The sequence below is a fragment of the Aquarana catesbeiana genome, linkage group LG11 (genome assembly GCF_042186555.1).
Source record: "Aquarana catesbeiana isolate 2022-GZ linkage group LG11, ASM4218655v1, whole genome shotgun sequence".
NCBI classification, from domain to species: domain Eukaryota; kingdom Metazoa; phylum Chordata; class Amphibia; order Anura; family Ranidae; genus Aquarana; species Aquarana catesbeiana.
In genome coordinates, this window is record NC_133334.1 from 258,080,718 (window position 1) to 258,100,026 (window position 19,309).

Genomic DNA, 19,309 nt, shown 5'->3' on the forward strand with positions numbered 1-19,309 from the left:
CATCTGCTCACCACTGATACACCCCTATGCAAGAACAACCGCTTTCCCCAGGTGTTCCACGCCACCCATTCAACTAAAACCAGAGGGGTCATGATCGCAATCAGAGACTCACTGGACTTCCAGCTTTTAGATATTGAAAAAGACCCCGAAGGCCGCTACATCATACTTGCCTGCAAAGTCAACAAAGTGACCTATACCATAATCAACATCTATGCCCCGAATTCTTGCCAAACTAAATTCCTCCACAAAGTCTTGCGTCAAGCCAAACACATTCAAAAAGGTCACCTGATACTATGTGGAGACTTTAATCTCGTCCCTGAAATAGCCATCGACTCAACATCATCGGCAACTAGAAGAGTCTCACCTCTGAAAAGATTCATCTCCTCCCAAGACCTCTACGACGTTTGGCGCTGCTACCACGGTTCCGAACGGGACTATACTTTTTTTTCCTCCAGGCATCGCTCATATTCAAGAATAGACCTGTTCTTGACCGATAAGTTTATTCTACAAAATGTATCTGCCTCCACAATCCACACCACGACATGGTCGGACCATGCCCCAATCTCTATCACGATTCAAGACTCTAACTTACAAAAAAATACATTTATATGGCGAGTAAACAACCACATCATTCAACACAATCAATATGCGCCATCCATAGCAGAACAAATAACTGATTTCTTCTCACTAAACAAAGGCTCGGTGCCCGACCCTGCCGTGGTGTGGAGTGCGCACAAAGCATACATGAGAGGAATGTTAATTAAATTAAGTTCCCACCATAAGAAAAAGAGGACGCAACGTATAAACGACCTAACGACCCAAATAGCAGCCCTAGAATCGAAACACAAATCTGACACCCGAGACCAACTGACAAATCACCTATTGTCCCTTAGACAGGAACTTAGAACAATACTCCTTCACTCTTATGAATTCCTCCAGAAAAAATTTAAGGCGACATCGTATTCTACCTCTAACAAAGCAGGGAAGAAACTAGCACAAAGACTAAAAGGTAGACGCACCAAAGCCAAAATCTCTCAACTTATCCACCCTCATACCAAAGCCCCGCTGAGCAACCCCCAAGACATAGCCAATGCCTTCAGTCAGGGCCATCTTTAATTTTGATTGGGCCCTGGGCAAACATTTTCTTGGGGCCCCCCCTCCATTCTGAGACATACAAAAAATAGCAGGTAGACTCAAAATCAGTTTACTGCAGCAGATCACGCAGCGATTGCAATTGTTTGCCAGAGGTTACAGCCTATCATTACTGCTCAATGGCTGGTTTCTAGAGGTTACAACACATAATTTCTGCTTGCTGATTGGTTGCTAGAGGTTAATGTACATTATTAGCGCTCATTAATTGGTTGCTAGGGGTTACAGCACATCATTAGCACTTACTGATTGGTTGCTAGAGATTAAAGCAGATCACTACTGTTTGCTGATTGGTTGCTAGAGGTTCATGCACATCATTACCTCTCACTGAGCAGTGGAGCAATCCCAAATAATTGAGCAAGCAAAGGGGCACATTAATACACATACTACAGGAGAGGTTTTGAGACTGCGGACATACTGCAGGAGCTTACCAGAGACTGCGGACATACTGCAGGAGACAATCAGAGACTGTGTACATACTGCAGGAGACAATCAGAGACTGTGTACATACTGCAGGAGACAATCAGAGACTGCGGACATACTGCAGGAGACACTCAGAGGCTGCGGACATACTGCAGGAGACAATCAGAGACTGCGGACATACTGCAGGAGACAATCAGAGACTGCGGACATACTGCAGGAGACAATCAGAGACTGCGGACATACTGCAGGAGACAATCAGAGACTGCGGACATACTGCAGGAGACAATCAGAGACTGTGTACATACTGCAGGAGACAATCAGAGACTGCGGACATACTGCAGGAGATTACCAGAGACTGCGGACATACTGCAGGAGACAATCAGAGACTGCGGGCATACTGCAGGAGACAATCAGAGACTGCGGACATACTGCAGGAGATTACCAGAGACTGCAGACATACTGCAGGAGATTACCAGAGATGGTGGACATACTGCAGGAGACAATCAGAGACTGCGGACATACTGCAGGAGACAATCAGAGACTGCGGACATACCGCAGGAGACAATCAGAGACTGCGGACATACTGCAGGAGACAATCAGAAACTGCGGACATACTGCAGGAGACAATCAGAGACTGCGGACATACTGCAGGAGACAATCAGAGACTGCGGACATACTGCAGGAGACACTCAGAGGCTGCGGACATACTGCAGGAGACAATCAGTGACTGCGGACATACTGCAGGAGACAATCAGTGACTGCGGACATACTGCAGGAGACAATCAGAGACTGCGGACATACTGCAGGAGATTACCAGAGACTGCGGACATACTGCAGGAGACAATCAGAGACTGCGGACATACTGCAGGAGACAATCAGAGACTGCGGACATACTGCAGGAGACAATCAGAGACTGCGGACATACTGCAGGAGATTACCAGAGACTGCAGACATACTGCAGGAGATTACCAGAGACTGCAGACATACTGCAGGAGATTACCAGAGACGGTGGACATACTGCAGGAGACAATCAGAGACTGCGGACATACTGCAGGAGACAATCAGAGGCTGCGTACATACTGCAGGAGACAATCAGAGACTGCGGACATACTGCAGGAGACAATCAGAGACTGCGGACATACTGCAGGAGACAATCAGAGACTGCGGACATACTGCAGGAGATTACCAGAGACTGCAGACATACTGCAGGAGATTACCAGAGACGGTGGACATACTGCAGGAGACAATCAGAGACTGCGGACATACTGCAGGAGACAATCAGAGACTGCGGACATACTGCAGGAGACAATCAGAGACTGCAGACATACTGCAGGAGACAATCAGAGACTGTGTACATACTGCAGGAGACAATCAGAGACTGCGGACATACTGCAGGAGATTACCAGAGACTGCGGACATACTGCAGGAGACAATCAGAGACTGCGGGCATACTGCAGGAGACAATCAGAGACTGCGGACATACTGCAGGAGATTACCAGAGACTGCAGACATACTGCAGGAGATTACCAGAGATGGTGGACATACTGCAGGAGACAATCAGAGACTGCGGACATACTGCAGGAGACAATCAGAGACTGCGGACATACCGCAGGAGACAATCAGAGACTGCGGACATACCGCAGGAGACAATCAGAGACTGCGGACATACTGCAGGAGACAATCAGAAACTGCAGACATACTGCAGGAGACAATCAGAGACTGCGGACATACTGCAGGAGACAATCAGAGACTGCGGACATACTGCAGGAGACACTCAGAGGCTGCGGACATACTGCAGGAGACAATCAGTGACTGCGGACATACTGCAGGAGACAATCAGTGACTGCGGACATACTGCAGGAGACAATCAGTGACTGCGGACATACTGCAGGAGATTACCAGAGACTGCGGACATACTGCAGGAGACAATCAGAGACTGCGGACATACTGCAGGAGACAATCAGAGACTGTGTACATACTGCAGGAGACAATCAGAGACTGCGGACATACTGCAGGAGACAATCAGAGACTGCGGACATACTGCAGGAGACAATCAGAGACTGTGTACATACTGCAGGAGACAATCGGAGACTGCGGACATACTGCAGGAGATTACCGGAGACTGCGGACATACGGCAGGAGACAATCAGAGACTGCGGACATACTGCAGGAGACAATCAGAGACTGTGTACATACTGCAGGAGACAATCAGAGACTGCGGACATACTGCAGGAGATTACCAGAGACTGGGGACATACTGCAGGAGACAATCAGAGACTGCGGACATACTGCAGGAGACAATCAGAGACTGCGGACATACTGCAGGAGACAATCAGAGACTGCGGACATACTGCAGGAGATTACCAGAGACTGCAGACATACTGCAGGAGATTACCAGAGACGGTGGACATACTGCAGGAGACAATCAGAGACTGCGGACATACTGCAGGAGATTACCGGAGACTGCGGACATACGGCAGGAGACAATCAGAGACTGCGGACATACTGCAGGAGACAATCAGAGACTGTGTACATACTGCAGGAGACAATCAGAGACTGCGGACATACTGCAGGAGATTACCAGAGACTGCGGACATACTGCAGGAGACAATCAGAGACTGCGGACATACTGCAGGAGACAATCAGAGACTGCGGACATACTGCAGGAGACAATCAGAGACTGCGGACATACTGCAGGAGACAATCAGAGACTGCGGACATACTGCAGGAGACACTCAGAGACTGCGGACATACTGCAGGAGACAATCAGAGACTGCGGACATACTGCAGGAGACAATCAGAGACTGCGGACATACTGCAGGAGACAATCAGAGACTGCGGACATACTGCAGGAGACAATCAGAGACTGCGGACATACTGCAGGAGACACTCAGAGACTGCGGACATACTGCAGGAGACACTCAGAGACTGCGGACATACTGCAGGAGACACTCAGAGACTGCGGACATACTGCAGGAGACAATCAGAGACTGCGGACATACTGCAGGAGACAATCAGAGACTGCGGACATACTGCAGGAGACAATGAGAGACTGCGGGCATACTGCAGGAAATTACCAGAGACTGCGGACATACTGCAGGAGACAATCAGAGACTGCGGGCATACTGCAGGAGACAATCAGAGACTGCGGACATACTGCAGGAGACAATGAGAGACTGCGGACATACTGCAGGAGACAATCAGAGACTGCGGACATACTGCAGGAGACAATCAGAGACTGCGGGCATACTGCAGGAGACGCTCAGAGACTGCGGACATACTGCAGGAGACAATCAGAGACTGCGGACATACTGCAGGAGACAATCAGAGACTGCGGACATACTGCAGGAGACAATCAGAGACTGCAGACAATATACAGGGGATGGTCAGAGAACTTTCAGCAATGCACAGCTTTACAGTTAAATAACACAGCTCAGAGTTTAAACATTCAGGCATTTTATGGGTGTAAGGACATACCTGGCCAGCCAAACTCACTATATACATTCAGGACTGTGGGCGGGGCTTCCACTCTCTGCTCTCACTAAAGCAGCTGGAAGCTCCACTGATGCTTTGTTGGGGGGCCCACGTCACCCGTGAATTGTCACCCCGATGACAGCTTTGCAGAGCGCACAGAGGACATGGGAGGATGTATTCCGTGCTAGCCAGCTGAGAGGGGCGGGGCCGGGAGCTCCACTGACGCTCTGACCCCGCCCACGTGCAGCCTGTGTACTGGGAATAGAGCGCCTGTAGCGAGAGCCAGTGATCGGAGTGGGAGTGTCATTGGAGCTCCCGGCCCCACCCCCGGACCTCTGTATTCACCAGCCAGTATAGAGGGGGCGGGGCCGGAAGCTCCACTGACACTCCCACTCCGATCACTGGCCCTCACTACAGAAGCTCTTTTCCGAGTACACAGGCTGCACGTGGGCGGGGTCAGAGCGTCAGTGGAGCTCCCGGCCCCGCCCCTTCTCAGCTGGCTAGCGAGGAATACATCCTCCCGTGTCCTCTGTGCGCTCTGCAAAGCTGTGATCGGGGCCCCAATTCACGGCTAGCGCGGGCCCCCCAACAAAGATTGGGCCCAGGGCAAGTGCCCCGTTTGCCCTGCGCTAAAGACGGCCCTGCCTTCAGTGCCTATTATGAAGACTTATATAATCTAAAACAAGACCCGCTCACACCTCAACCCACCCCAGACGACATTGACAACTTTCTTAGGAAAGTCAAGCTACCTACACTGACAACAGACCAACTGAATACCTTAAATGGCCCCTTCACAGAAATAGAAATAAAAAAGACTATTACCTCACTACCTAGCGGCAAAGCCCCAGGCCCTGACGGCTTAACTGGGGAATACTACAAGCAATTTTCACCCCACTTGACCCCGTACCTAACGGAATTATATAACCACGTTGCCTCCTCTTCTGCTTTCTCTAAAGAATACTTGAATGCGTTGGTGATCACATTGCCGAAACCAGGGAAACAGTCGAATGTACCTCAAAATTTCCGCCCAATCTCTCTACTTAATCTCGACCTTAAAATTTACGCAAAAACCATAGCAACAAGATTGATCAAAATTATGCCCACTCATATTCACCATGACCAGACGGGGTTCACAAAGGGCAGACAATCGTCTGATGCCACCAGACGGATGATAAACCTAATCCACCATGCTGAATCCACCGGAACGCCTTCTCTGCTCCTATCCTTGGATGCAGAGAAGGCGTTCGACAGGGTACACTGGACCTATCTAGAAAAGGTACTCCAAAAGTTTGGATTCCAGGGTCAGATTCTTGGAGCCATCATGGCACTATACTCCAATCCCGAAGCTCAGGTTTACACAGAAGGCATGCTCTCCTGCCCATTCCCCATAACCAATGGTACCCGCCAAGGCTGCCCTCTATCTCCCCTTATATTTAACATGCTCATGGAGCCCCTAGCAGAAAGTATCCGTTCTCATCCCAACATCTCTGGCTTACACATTGGAACTACGCACCATAAGATCAGCTTATTTGCGGACGACATCATTCTTATCCTATCCAACCCGACTGTTTCCCTGGCTGAGGTACACCATATGCTCCAATGGTTTAGTTCGATTTCCTACTACAAGGTGAACACATCCAAATCCTTCATCCTAGACATAAACATAAACGCCACCATAAAAAACCTTCTACAACTCCAATATCCCTTTGTATGGGCAGACACTGACATTTCATACCTGGGCATTAAACTCCCAAGAAACACTAAAAACCTCTATTCAAGTAATTTTCCCCCATTACTCCAGACTATACAACAAACGACACAACAAATAGCAAAACAAGAACTATCTTGGACAGGAAGGCTTGCGGCCTTTAAAATGATATGCCTACCCCAAATACTCTATTATTTCAGAACCCTACCAATCCCATTACCTACTACGTTTTTTAGATCCCTACGCACAATGTACAACAAACTCCTGTGGAACGGTAAACGTCCCAGGTGTGCACACCACCAACTGACTAAACACAAGCAAGTGGGGGGCACGAGCTCTATAGATTTTGAAGACTACCATATAGCAGCCATTCTGGCCCAGCTGCCCTGCTGGTTCCAACCATCTCCAACTACTCTATGGGGGCAAATTGAATGCTCCTCAATCACAAGATCAGACCTGAAAACCTGGTTACTAAGCACCCCACTAGGCTCATTGATCCCAAAGTCCTTATCTCCGACCATTAAAGCATCAGCGCAAGCCTGGAAAAAATTGTCCACCTCAATGAGTGACACCCCCCATGAACCACAAACACACATCCCTCTAGCCTCCTTGAAACATATATCACCTGAACTGCCAGTAACCTCATGGACACACAAAGGCATAGGGCCCCTACAACATCTACTGCAAGACAACTCCCTCAAACCATTCTCCCAATTGCAATCTGAATATACAATACCCACATCTGAACATTTCACCTACCTCCGTATACAACACTGCCTCAAAACGGTCCCCCTCCCTCTGTACAACATCCACCCCAAGACTTGGGATTATCTCACCAACCCTAACACAAGTCTCAGAGGAATCTCATACTTCTACAACTCCCTACACCAAAAACACACCTTCACCAAACTAAAGCCACACAAGAAATGGGAAATAGATCTGAAACACGAATTCACAGACAACCAATGGCATCAAGCCTTCAAGTACATATACAAGGCCACGAAATGCGCGGCCCTTTGGGAACTGGCGCAAAAAATTTCTCTGCGTTGGTATATGACCCCAGCCAGAATCGCGTCCATTAACCCTCAAATCCCCAATATCTGCTGGAGATGTAACTCATCCCCAGGGGATCTTCTCCATGTTTTCTGGTCATGCCACCTTCTTAAAACGTGTAACAAGTATTCGGCGCAAGTAATGACAGCTATATCCAGATAACAGTAATGTGCAAAGATGGGTTATAAAAAAAACATTGTATATATATATCTCATAAATATAGCATGAAAACTGAGTCCATAATGTAACACAGTAAGTGATGGGGGCAAAAGTTATGTGTAGAGTCCACATTCAGGGCTGCCTTCTGGTGGGAGTGAAAGCCATTATCCCAAAGGTACTGCAAAACACAAGGAGAAGGAGGCGCCTCTGGGTGCAGACGTTTAAAACAATTTATTTAAAACAAAGCAACAAGTGGTATAGCACTCACATTTGCGTGGTCAATATAAAGCATAAAAGTGTCCCAGATCAATCCGGGGGGTTCGTGGAGTCATTTCATCTCTGCTGGTAGATGTAGGGGTCTGGGCAGTCTCACAGCGCTGGATATGCTCGGCCGAGCAGTAGAGACAGAGCTTGACAAAGGAGCGCCGCCGTCACACCATTCACGGCGTGCCAGCTTAGGAAACGCGTCGCACATCGTGTGACGTCATCATCCCTCGACTGGACCGGCTGCCATTCAAGCCTCGCTCTGGTGCCTGTCTCTACTGCTCGGCCGAGCATATCCAGCGCTGTGAGACTGCCCAGACCCCTACATCTACCAGCAGAGATGAAATGACTCCACGAACCCCCCGGATTGATCTGGGACACTTTTATGCTTTATATTGACCACGCAAATGTGAGTGCTATACCACTTGTTGCTTTGTTTTAAATAAATTGTTTTAAACGTCTGCACCCAGAGGCGCCTCCTTCTCCTTGTGTTTTGCAGCACCTTCTTAAAACGTACTGGGATAGATTTTCCAGTTAATCTCAAGCATCACCCACATCAAAACTCCCCCCTCCCCAGCACTTGCGATCCTGAATCTTACTATTGAGGATCTTCCTCACCCCTTTAGAATAGTGACCACCCACATCCTGATGGCAGCTAAACTTAACATAGCTAGACACTGGAAGTCGGACACATCTTTAACCCTAACCCAAGTCGTAGATTTGGTATCATTACATTACAGCTATGAGCACACATCTGCTTCTGACACAAACCATTATAAAAAAATACAATCCAGCTGGCAACCATGGACCACCTGGACTAGACACTGCGCAATTCACGTCTAAGTTACTGCATTACATTTCCTTCCTCTTGACCTGAGCAATACTATGAATAAAGTATGTTTACATGTATGTTTTTAACTGACAACCTTCCAGAAAATTTCTTTCCTCGCTCTTTGGAATGCATCAAAAATAGATGGTCCACTTCGCTCCTGTGACTCTAGAGATCCCACTTGGGGTGTCACACTAGTGAAGTGGTCCAGCAACGTCTACAATATTACCGATGCTAGCGTTACTGGTTACTATGTACTAAATGCATTAATTCATTGTGTATGGACAAAGTTTTACTCTACCCAATGTGGAGCTATTTTCAATGCATTGTCCACCTATACGTCGTTGCACGACGTACAATGTTCAATTGTACAATGTATAATCTGTAAAAATTAATAAAAATTATTGATAATAAAAATTATTGATTAAAACATTTTCCTTTTTTTTCTAGTCTTGGATAAAATAAGCACTTTTTTGTGCTGCTTGTGTCCCTTTGGGGAGATTTTTCCTAACTTCCTGTTTTCCTAACTTCCAGGAAGTGAAAGGAAATCCCTCTGAAATAAAGGAATTTCCCCCCTCCTTATACAGGTGTCTCGGGAACTGGTGCCCCCAGTGGATGAATTTCTCTTTCATTTTCAACTTTCTGTCTTGGTGACAATGATTACCAGGACGTACATAAAGGGTGAATCTGTCCAGCGGGGACACAAACATTAAAGGTGCATGTTTTTTAGCATGTTCCCACAAATCATGTTTTGGGGCAGCCCATATATTTCAATGGGCTGCCCTCTGCACGTCAAATGTGCAAAAATAGTGCAGCATGATTTTTGAAATAGGGCAGCACCAAACCGCATGGTACTGCAGTACCACGTGGTGTTGACAACAACAAACGCACCCTCGTTTGCTAGATGCACAGGGGTACCATTAAAGATTATTGGAATCTGTATGCATATGCAGGAGGCAATGCATTTTCTATGTGGTGCAGGAAAACGCACAATTTCTCACACATTCCCGCACCACACCTGGTGTGAACAAGCCCTTAAATCTAACAAGGGTTCTAACCCTTCATTACTCCATAGCTAAAATGTTTTCTTTTTTTATACATTTTAACTTTATTAAAACTCCCGGATTCTCCTCTTCTGGGGTCCCCCCACCGACGATTCTGGCTCCACCTGCTTTCAGAGTGCCCCTATAGCAAGCTGCAAAGTGTAATATAGAGTACCCCTACAGCAAGTAAAAAAAACTTCTGACTTTGGAACCACTTCCTGCCCAGGACTACATGTCCCATGAGGCATTGCTCCTCACACATTCACATTCACAAGTTCTCAGGCACTTTCTGACATGTATGGACAGTGTACTGAGCTGTATTGTGTGCTGCACTGTATTTCCTGATATGTAAACAAACAATGCATTCTGTATGCAGGCTGATTAATCGATTATGAAAATAGTCGATTAATCGATTAGTTGTTTCGCCCCTAAAAGTGTATGAATTTTAGACATTTGTGTCTTCCCTTGGTACCAGTAAAGTCCTCTAATTTTTCCTGTTTTGGGGATTTTTTCTTGAACATACATATTTGGGATGTGGTACTAATTCTGGCAACAATATTTCTGAAACTGAGAATTCAGTGTAGCCAATTCAATCTTCATCTCAATGCTTAAATGACAAATGTACAATTCTCATGGGGCCCTCTAAGACCTTGGTGTCCTGGTGCATTGCATTAACGCACATGGGTAAAGGTATTTTTCTGGCGGTAACGTGTGTTGCATTAGGGCAGCCTACTAAAATGAATAAGATGGCAACACACCAAGTAAAAAAAAATGTACATGCATCATCTTTGGCAATGCATCACCTGACAAAGCATGGCAGTGCATTACTGTGCGATGTGGTACATTGCGGCACGTGAGCGCTGGAGCTGTGTTGTCTTAAGCCTCGTACACACGATTGTATTTTCTGCAGACAAAACCTCAGACTTTTGTCCGAAGGCGTGTGCCTGCATTTTGTCTTGCATACGAACGGCAAGGAGTTGTCGGCCAACAAACACGAATGTAGTGATGTACTACGTGGTTTTTCAGCTCTTTAGCACCACCCTTTGGGGTCCTTCTGCTAATTTTGTGTTAGTAAAAGTTTGGTGAATGTTGATTCGCGCTTTTCATTTAGCGCTTTTCAGTTCGCGCTTTTCATTTTGTGCTTTTCAGTTAGTTTCTGAACGGCCGTTCGTCAACCAGACATGTTGCGGAATCGGAGGAGATAACGTGTTATTTATTATTGCCCTTGGAGTTATTGCTTTGACCAAAGTCCAGCCCAGGAACAGGAGGAGGAGGATTTCTTGGACCATTGGTTGCTTTATTAATTGTGACCAATTATGTCATATGCCTTTGCTGCGGGAGCTCCAGGAGAATAATCCGGATGATCTTCGAAATTATCTCCGGATGACGGACCCCTGCTTTCATCAACTCTTGGCATTGTTGACCCCCTATATTAAGAAGCAGGACACATGCATGAGGCTTTTATTTAATTTTTTGGTTGAATAATAATGATTTGATTTGGTATATTTTCTATATTTTTGGATGCATAGAATGCACTTTTTGGTTAAGTTCTATTGGCAGATATCATGTCTAATTTTATTTGTTTTCTTTTTTTAATGCACAATAAAAAAATTGTGGAGAATAATACTTGGCTATGTGTTTTACTTCAAATGACAGTTTGGGAGTCGGCAGTTACATTTTAAAAAATACAATGTAAAATTGACAAGGGACACCAACATAGTTGTATCTTTGATCTTAAAAACTACGGATAATGGTGTTGTGGTAACTTGCACAAAAAAAACAAAAAACAAGCATAATAATATTATTTTTATATCACTAGAAAAAAAAGCCTTTGAAAATTCGTTTGCAATAACTCCATCAGTATCAAAGATAGCAAAGCAAAGCAGCTTCATTATTATCCCATCAAAGAAGAAGAGAATTGTGCGCTGCATTTCGAGATTTCATATTTTGCCGCGTCACAAATGTTAATTCTCCATTACGAACGCTACTTTACAAGACCGACCGCTTCTAGCTCGTCCTTGCTTCCGAGCATGCGCGTTTGTACTTTGAACTTTTGTCCGATGGACTTGTGTATACACGCTCGGAAAATCCGACAACAGACATTTGTCCGCGGAAAATTTTAAAACCTGCCATCCGACATTTGTCCGCGGAAAATCCGACAACAATTGTCCGATGGAGCATACAAACGGTCGGATTTTCCGCCAACAGCCTGTCATCACACAATTCCTGAAAATCCGATCGTGTGTACGAGGCTTTAGTTCAAAATGAATGGCACCGCCACATGCTAAAGAGTGCATTACTACAACACAGAGCAGCAGCAAAGTTTGTTTCGGCCAACAGTGTATCCAAATTAAAACATCTGCCTGGTAAACAGAGTCCAATCATTACAAGGCGTCTAAAATTGTAAAACTGCAAACCAGGACAAATTGAATTATGAGCCTATAATTATTATCTACACCTAGCTGTGTGTTCACCAAATACAATAAAACACGCACATTGAAGGGAGAAGGAGAAGGTTAGGTGACTGTAATTGGCAGCCAAGACTGAAACGGCCAATTCCACTATTATTGGTTCTGAGTTGTGCAATCATCGGGTGCAGTGCTGTAATGTTGAGCCAATTCAAAATTTAAAGGGAAACAAAAATAGCAAATAAAGAAAAAATAATATAGCGTATGCAATTGGGACACAAGTCATATTGTAAATGAATGTTATTTAAAATGACATTTCCTTTTCAATCTGCAGCTGCTGTAATTTTCTGAAAAAGCAAAGCAATATGGCTACCTGGAGGTGTCCTGTACACAGAGTGTGTACTGACCACCCCCCAGAAACATCATTTCCTGCTTGTGTGATTGGCTCACTGATTTTCCCAGAAGTCTGCCTAAGATACAAGTCAGATTTCAGGCATCCCCTGCAACAAAAATGTAATTTTGTGAGGTACTCCCAATAGGAACATATCTAAAGGGATGCAGACCCAGCAGATTTCCTCATTAGTGCTCTGCAGCTGCACAGCTGATTGATAATTATGAAACCGCTCCCATTAGACCCACTCAGCACAGAGAAACACACACAGGGATTTCTTCAGAATAACAAAAGGTAGGAATCAGCAACAGAGGTTGTTATAATCCTTGCAATGTACATAGACAGGAATGTTTTTTTTCCTCAACAAAAGTGGAGTTACGCTTTAAGGGTACCCTGTGAAGAAAGAAATGCAGAGATGACCGCAGTAACCTCATTCTGCATTTCATCCAATTATGGGCATAAAGCTGAAGTTTAATCTGCTTTTTTTTGCCTTCCCTGGTTGCTCCCTCCCACCTCATCAAGGTGATAATGATTTGTTAAATAAAACCTTTCCATTTTCATTATATACCTTCTTTTAGACCTGGTGATGTGAGCGCTGGATCTCTGTGTTTCTCTATGCAATGGCGGTAGATTATGACTAGTGGGAGTGGTGGTCCTCAGTACTCCTCTCCAGAGTCCTCAGGCGGAGTTCACACTAGAGATCGCAGCGGCTCACAGCAGAAGTGCATCTCCATTCACCGTTTCAGGTCCGATTTCAGACCGAATTTTGGGCTGAATTCAGCTCAGAAATGGACCAAAAGACGCAGAGAGCTCCTGTGCAATTCACCGCTCCGGAGATATGTGAACCGGTTCCATAGAGAGCCAGTCACAATCTCCTGAATTAGATGTGGAGAAAACCCACATCCAAATCGCAATAGTGTGAACCCAGCCTCAGTCCTGATGCAAGCGGTGGGCTGGCTCTTGGGAGGAGTTATGCAAATACCTGAATGCCTTTATGGGTGTGTGTCAGTCTGAAAGAATGTTTGTTCTATTAAGGGCACATGGGCGCCGCACCCTCTCTCCAGCCACCCCCCTCCTTGACTAGAGGATAGACTCATGCATTGCATGAACCTATCCATGACTACCGCCGCCACCCCCTATTCAGGCATCCGGCCCCTTTTCGGACGCCGGGCGCCTGATCTACAGTGGGGGGGATGTATTTTTCAAGCACCTGATTTGAGCCATGGGCTCTGATAGGCTTCAAAAAAGGTGAACTTGGAACTCAGAGAATTGCGCTTGGAGTCCACCCAGGTGTGTTAGAAAAGTAAATGAATATTTGCTTTTCTAACACTGAACTGCCTCTCCGTCAATCAGGAAGTGCGGGTCTGTTACCCGTCACCTGATTGGCTGAAAAGATAGGCGCAGAGGACACTGCTTGCAGCTGCAAGGTCCCACAGCTCACTGCCGTCACCCGCTGCCTGACCCGCCACTGAGATAGGGTAAGTGCCGGGCAGACGGCGAGCTGGCGGGGGGATCACAGTGGCAACTTTTGATGGGCACAGTGGTGGCATTTCATGGGGCACATTGGCGGCATTTCATGGGGCACATTAGCAGCATTTGATGGGCACAGTGGCAGCATTTGATGGGCACAGTGGTGGCATTTGATGGCACACTGGCGGCATTTAATGGACACAGTGGCGGCATTTGATAGGGCACATTGGCAGCATTTGATGGGGCACATTGGCAGCATTTGATGGGCACAGTGGTGACATTTGATGGCACAATGGCGGCATTTGCTGGGCACAGTGGCGACATTTGATGGGCACAGTGGCGGCATCTGATGGCACAGTGGCAGCAACTGATGGCACAGTGGCTGCGTTTGATGGGCACAGTGGCGTTATTGATGGGCACAGTGGCGGCATTTGATGGGCACATTGGCTGCGTTTGATGGCACAATGACTGCATTTGATGGGCACAGTGAGGCTGCATTTGATGGCACAGTGTCTGCACTAGATGGCACAGTGGCTGCGTTTGATGGGTACAGTGGCTGCGTTTGATGGCACAGTGGCTGCACTTGAAGGGCACAGTGGCTGCGTTTGATGGGCACAGTGGCTGCGTTTGATGGGCACAGTGGCTGCGTTTGATGGGCACAGTGGCTGCAATTGATTGTTTTTTTTTTCTAAATTTTTCAGTTTGTGCCCCACCAAAAATGTTGAGCAACAGCCGCCACTGGTAGAGAAGCCTGTCCTGGCAATTCGGGCACCTAAATCTTTTGTGCTACAAAGTGCCCCACTATCCAATCCCAATACTCTGTTCCTTCCTCTGTCTGACTCTCCTCTCTGAAATGCTCTGCTGGGTGTTTATTCTATAAATATTGTTTATTTAGAACTTGACTCTCATTGATCACTGATTATGTCTTCGTATCTATATCTTAATGAATACTTTGTATCCTCCTCGTGTTTGTCTCTTTTGCTCTTTCAGCATCTTTTTGTTTTTCTGTTCTCTAGGATCTGGAGAAGAGTTCGTGTACGTCTGTGATGCTGAAGCCTGGGGGGTGGTTCGCAGGTAAACAGGAAGGACTGGACAGACGGGGAAATCGCTAAAAACACATTTTTCAAATCTGTTATGTGAAGAAAAACAAAAAACTATTTCTCTCCAAGCCATCATTCAGGAAATAGTAAATGCTTTGCATTGATAACCATAGCTGCATGCACGTCTTCCATAGCTTCTTGGTAAGAATATACTGAATGTGATTTATTATGTCCTCATATTACATCCTTTGGGTGAAGCTAAAGAATATTGTACAATCAGATTGTATTGTCTATGGCAGGGCCCCTCAAGCTTTATAAACAAAGAGCCAGTTTACTATTCTTCAAACTTTAGGGGGCCGGACTGTGGCCAGTGGGAGAAATAAATGTCCTGGTGTCAGTTGGAGTAAACAATGCCCCATCATTAAGGGGAGTAAAAGTGCAATATAATTGGTGTCAGTGGAAGGAATAGTACCCCATCATTGGTGTCAGTGGGAGGAATAGTGCCCCATCATTGGTATCAGTGGGAGGAATAGTGCCCCATCATTGGAATCAGTGGGAGGAATAGTGCCCCATCATTGGTATCAGTGGGAGGAATAGTGCCCCATCATTGGAATCAGTGGAAGGAATAGTGCTCCATCATTGGTATCAGTGGGAGGAATAGTGCCCCATCATTGGTATCAGTGGGAGGAATAGTGCCCCATCATTGGTATCAGTGGGAGGAATAATGCCCCATCATTGGTATCAGTGGGAGGAATAGTGCCCCATCAGTAGTATTAATGGGAGGAATAGTGTCACATCATTGGTATCAGTGGAAAGAATAGTGCCCCATCATTGGTGTCAGTGGGAGGAATAGTGCCCCATCATTGGTATCATTGAGAGGAATAGTGTCCCATCATTGGTGTCAGTGGAAGGAATAGTGTCTCATCACTGGTATCAATGGGAGGATTAGTGCCCCTATCATTGGTATCAGTGGGAGGAATAGTGCCCCATCAGTAGTATTAATGGGAGGAATAGTGTCACATCATTGGTATCAGTGGAAAGAATAGTGGTCCATCATTGGTGTCAGTGGGAGGAATAGTGCCCCATCATTGGTATCATTGAGAGGAATAGTGTCCCATCATTGGTGTCAGTGGGAGGAATAGTGTCTCATCATTGGTATCAATGGGAGGATTAGTGCCCCTATCATTGGTGTCAGTGAAAAGAATAGCGCCCCAAGGGCCGGGTACATGCAAGCAAATGGACACATTCGTTCCCTGTGCCGCAGTTTGCAGACCGCTGGTCTATGGCCAGCTTTGAATTGCTTCCAATCTTTCAAGCCGTTTGCCCCTTTGGATCATCCAATTGGCCTTCTTAGTAAGGTACGGATACAGAAGGACAATCAAACAAATACCCCCAGTGCTCAGAGGACTCCCACAAAATGAAGTTACTGTGTGGATGGTACACCAACCATGATCCAGTCTGGCATCAAGTGACTTAACCCGTGCACCACCGTGTCGGCAATCTGACGTGTTTCAGGGGACGCACCCCCTTTCTTCAGAGCTCTGAAGCAATAGCACTCTCTATTGCAGGCTGAGGACAATCTGGGTCCAGGTATTTATTAGCTTTCACAGAGATCACAGCACTGTCCCTGACAATACCTTCATCTGATTTTCTCTCCAGAAAGACAGCACCATCTTTGCCCAGCCATCACTCAGGGTCATCGCCTACTTCCAGGTCTGAGATACCAGCTCAAGGATAACACAGTCATGTAAATCCTGCTGCCTGTGCTGTTCTTGGCTGTGTACACAAATGCCTTACACAGATCAGCCCCTGTTGCAGCCTCTCATCTTGTGACTTGCTACAAAGTTACAATGTACAGTTTGATCACTGGGGGAGGGGGGGCGAGAAAATACTTCCTCCTGTCTGCAGCAGACTGATGACATCATCTAAGCCTAGAACAGAGTCACTGGAGTGGAACTCAAGGATGTTTTTTTAATGATAAAAGACGGAGGTTTTCTGTAAAATTATAGTGTGCTGTGTAATATCAAGAATATATTCATGGAGACTTGTAACGTTACCGACAGGTCCACTTTAAATTTAAATTGTAATCTCTTTTATTTAGGAGTAGGAGTAAGCCAGAAGCACTGTGAAAACCCTGCTGAATGTGTCTGCAAGGCACTATCTTGGATTAGAAGTGGACTGAATGGGTTTTCTGACTTGTCGACCTCATAGGTAGCGCAAACAACTTACTGACCTGTTGCCTGGATTTTCTCTTTATGGAAAAATTCACTTCAATCTATTTGCATTTATGCTCAGTAACTCTCAGCCACAGCCTGATGCGTGATCACTCCCAGCCCCGCCCACACAAAAACTTGCAGCCAATAAGGAGACCTGAGTGGAATATTAACTCTTCTGTGCTAAACAAATAGACAGTCAGTGATATATGAGGGATTAGAGGAGCTGATGTCTGTGTATTGGAGCATCCTCCAGGACAGGAGGTGACACTCAGCATCCAAGATGAGGGGCAGATCTATCCTGGTCCTCAGCAGGCAGCTGGCCAGGGGGGGCCTCCCCCCCAATAAGCATCACGTCCGACACTGCATCCTGGCAACCTGCTCCCTGCAGCACAAAGATGCAAACTGTGAGTACCTTCACCATTGCAGTTCATTGCACAGCAGTAGCTGACAGCATGTCTGATAAAAGGTTCTATGTGCATCACGCACCCTGACAAATGCTTTGCATCAAAATATGCATCACCATTATTTATTGGGGGGATTGGCCCTAATTGTGGCCCCAGACATCACCAAGGGGCCACATATAATATTCTGTAATGCTATTGATGACTGTTGGAGACAGTAGATTTACTACAAGAAATAGTCAGAGACTGCAGACATACTACAGGAGACTGTCAGAGACTGCAGATATATTACAGGAGATAGTCAGAGACTGTAGATACATTACAAGAGATTGTCAGAGACTGCAGACATCATACAGGAGAGGGTCAGAGACTGCTGACATGATACAAGAGATGGTAAGAGGATACTAACATACTACAGGAAAGGTCAAAGATTGCAGATACACTGCAGGAGATGGTAAGAAACTGCAGACATACTACAGGAGATGGTCAGAGACTGCAGATATACTACAGGAGATGGTCAGAGACTGCAGATATACTACAGGAGATGGTCAGAGACTACAGATATAATACAGGAGATGGTCAGAGACTACAGACATACTGCAGGAGATGGTCAGAGACTGCAGATATACTACAGGAGATGGTCAGAGACTGCAGATATACTACAGGAGATGGTCAGAGACTACAGATATACTACAGGAGATGGTCAGAGACTACAGATATACTACAGGAGATGGTCAGAGACTACAGATATACTACAGGAGATGGTCAGAGACTACAGATATACTACAAGAGACTGTCAGAGACTGCAGATATACTACAGGAGATGGTCAGAGACTGTAGACACGCTACAGGAGATGGTCAGAGACTGCAGATATACTACAGGAGATGGTCAGAGACTGCAGACATACTACAGGAGATGGTCAGAGACTGCAGAAATACTACAGGAGATGGTCAGAGACTGCAGACCTACTACAGGAGATGGTCAGAGACTGCAGACCTACTACAGGAGATGGTCAGAGACTGCAGATATACTACAGGAGATGGTCAGAGACTGTAGACATACTACAGGAGATGGTCAGAGACTGTAGACATAATACAGGAGACTGTCAGAGACTGCAGATATACTACAGGAGATGGTCAGAGACTGTAGACATACTACAGGAGACTGTCAGAGACTGCAGATATACTACAGGAGATGGTCAGAGACTGTAGACATACTACAGGAGACTGTCAGAGACTGCAGATATACTACAGGAGATGGTCAGAGACTGCAGACATACT

General features: G+C 46.1%; 2 protein-coding genes across 2 annotated transcripts in view; one reads left to right on the top strand and one right to left on the bottom strand.

Moving 5' to 3' along the window:
- The window catches only part of BANP (BTG3 associated nuclear protein), a 662,871-nt gene that overhangs the window by 626,007 nt on the left and 17,555 nt on the right, over positions 1–19,309 (bottom strand). The window lies entirely within an intron of this gene.
- Positions 17,837–19,309, top strand: part of CA5A (carbonic anhydrase 5A) — a 55,367-nt gene continuing 53,894 nt past the window's right edge. Inside the window, exon 1 of the mRNA XM_073605718.1 lies at positions 17,837–18,031. Within this exon, the coding sequence (XP_073461819.1) occupies positions 17,908–18,031 (124 nt within the window). The 5' untranslated portion in view covers positions 17,837–17,907. The remainder of the gene's footprint in view (positions 18,032–19,309) is intronic.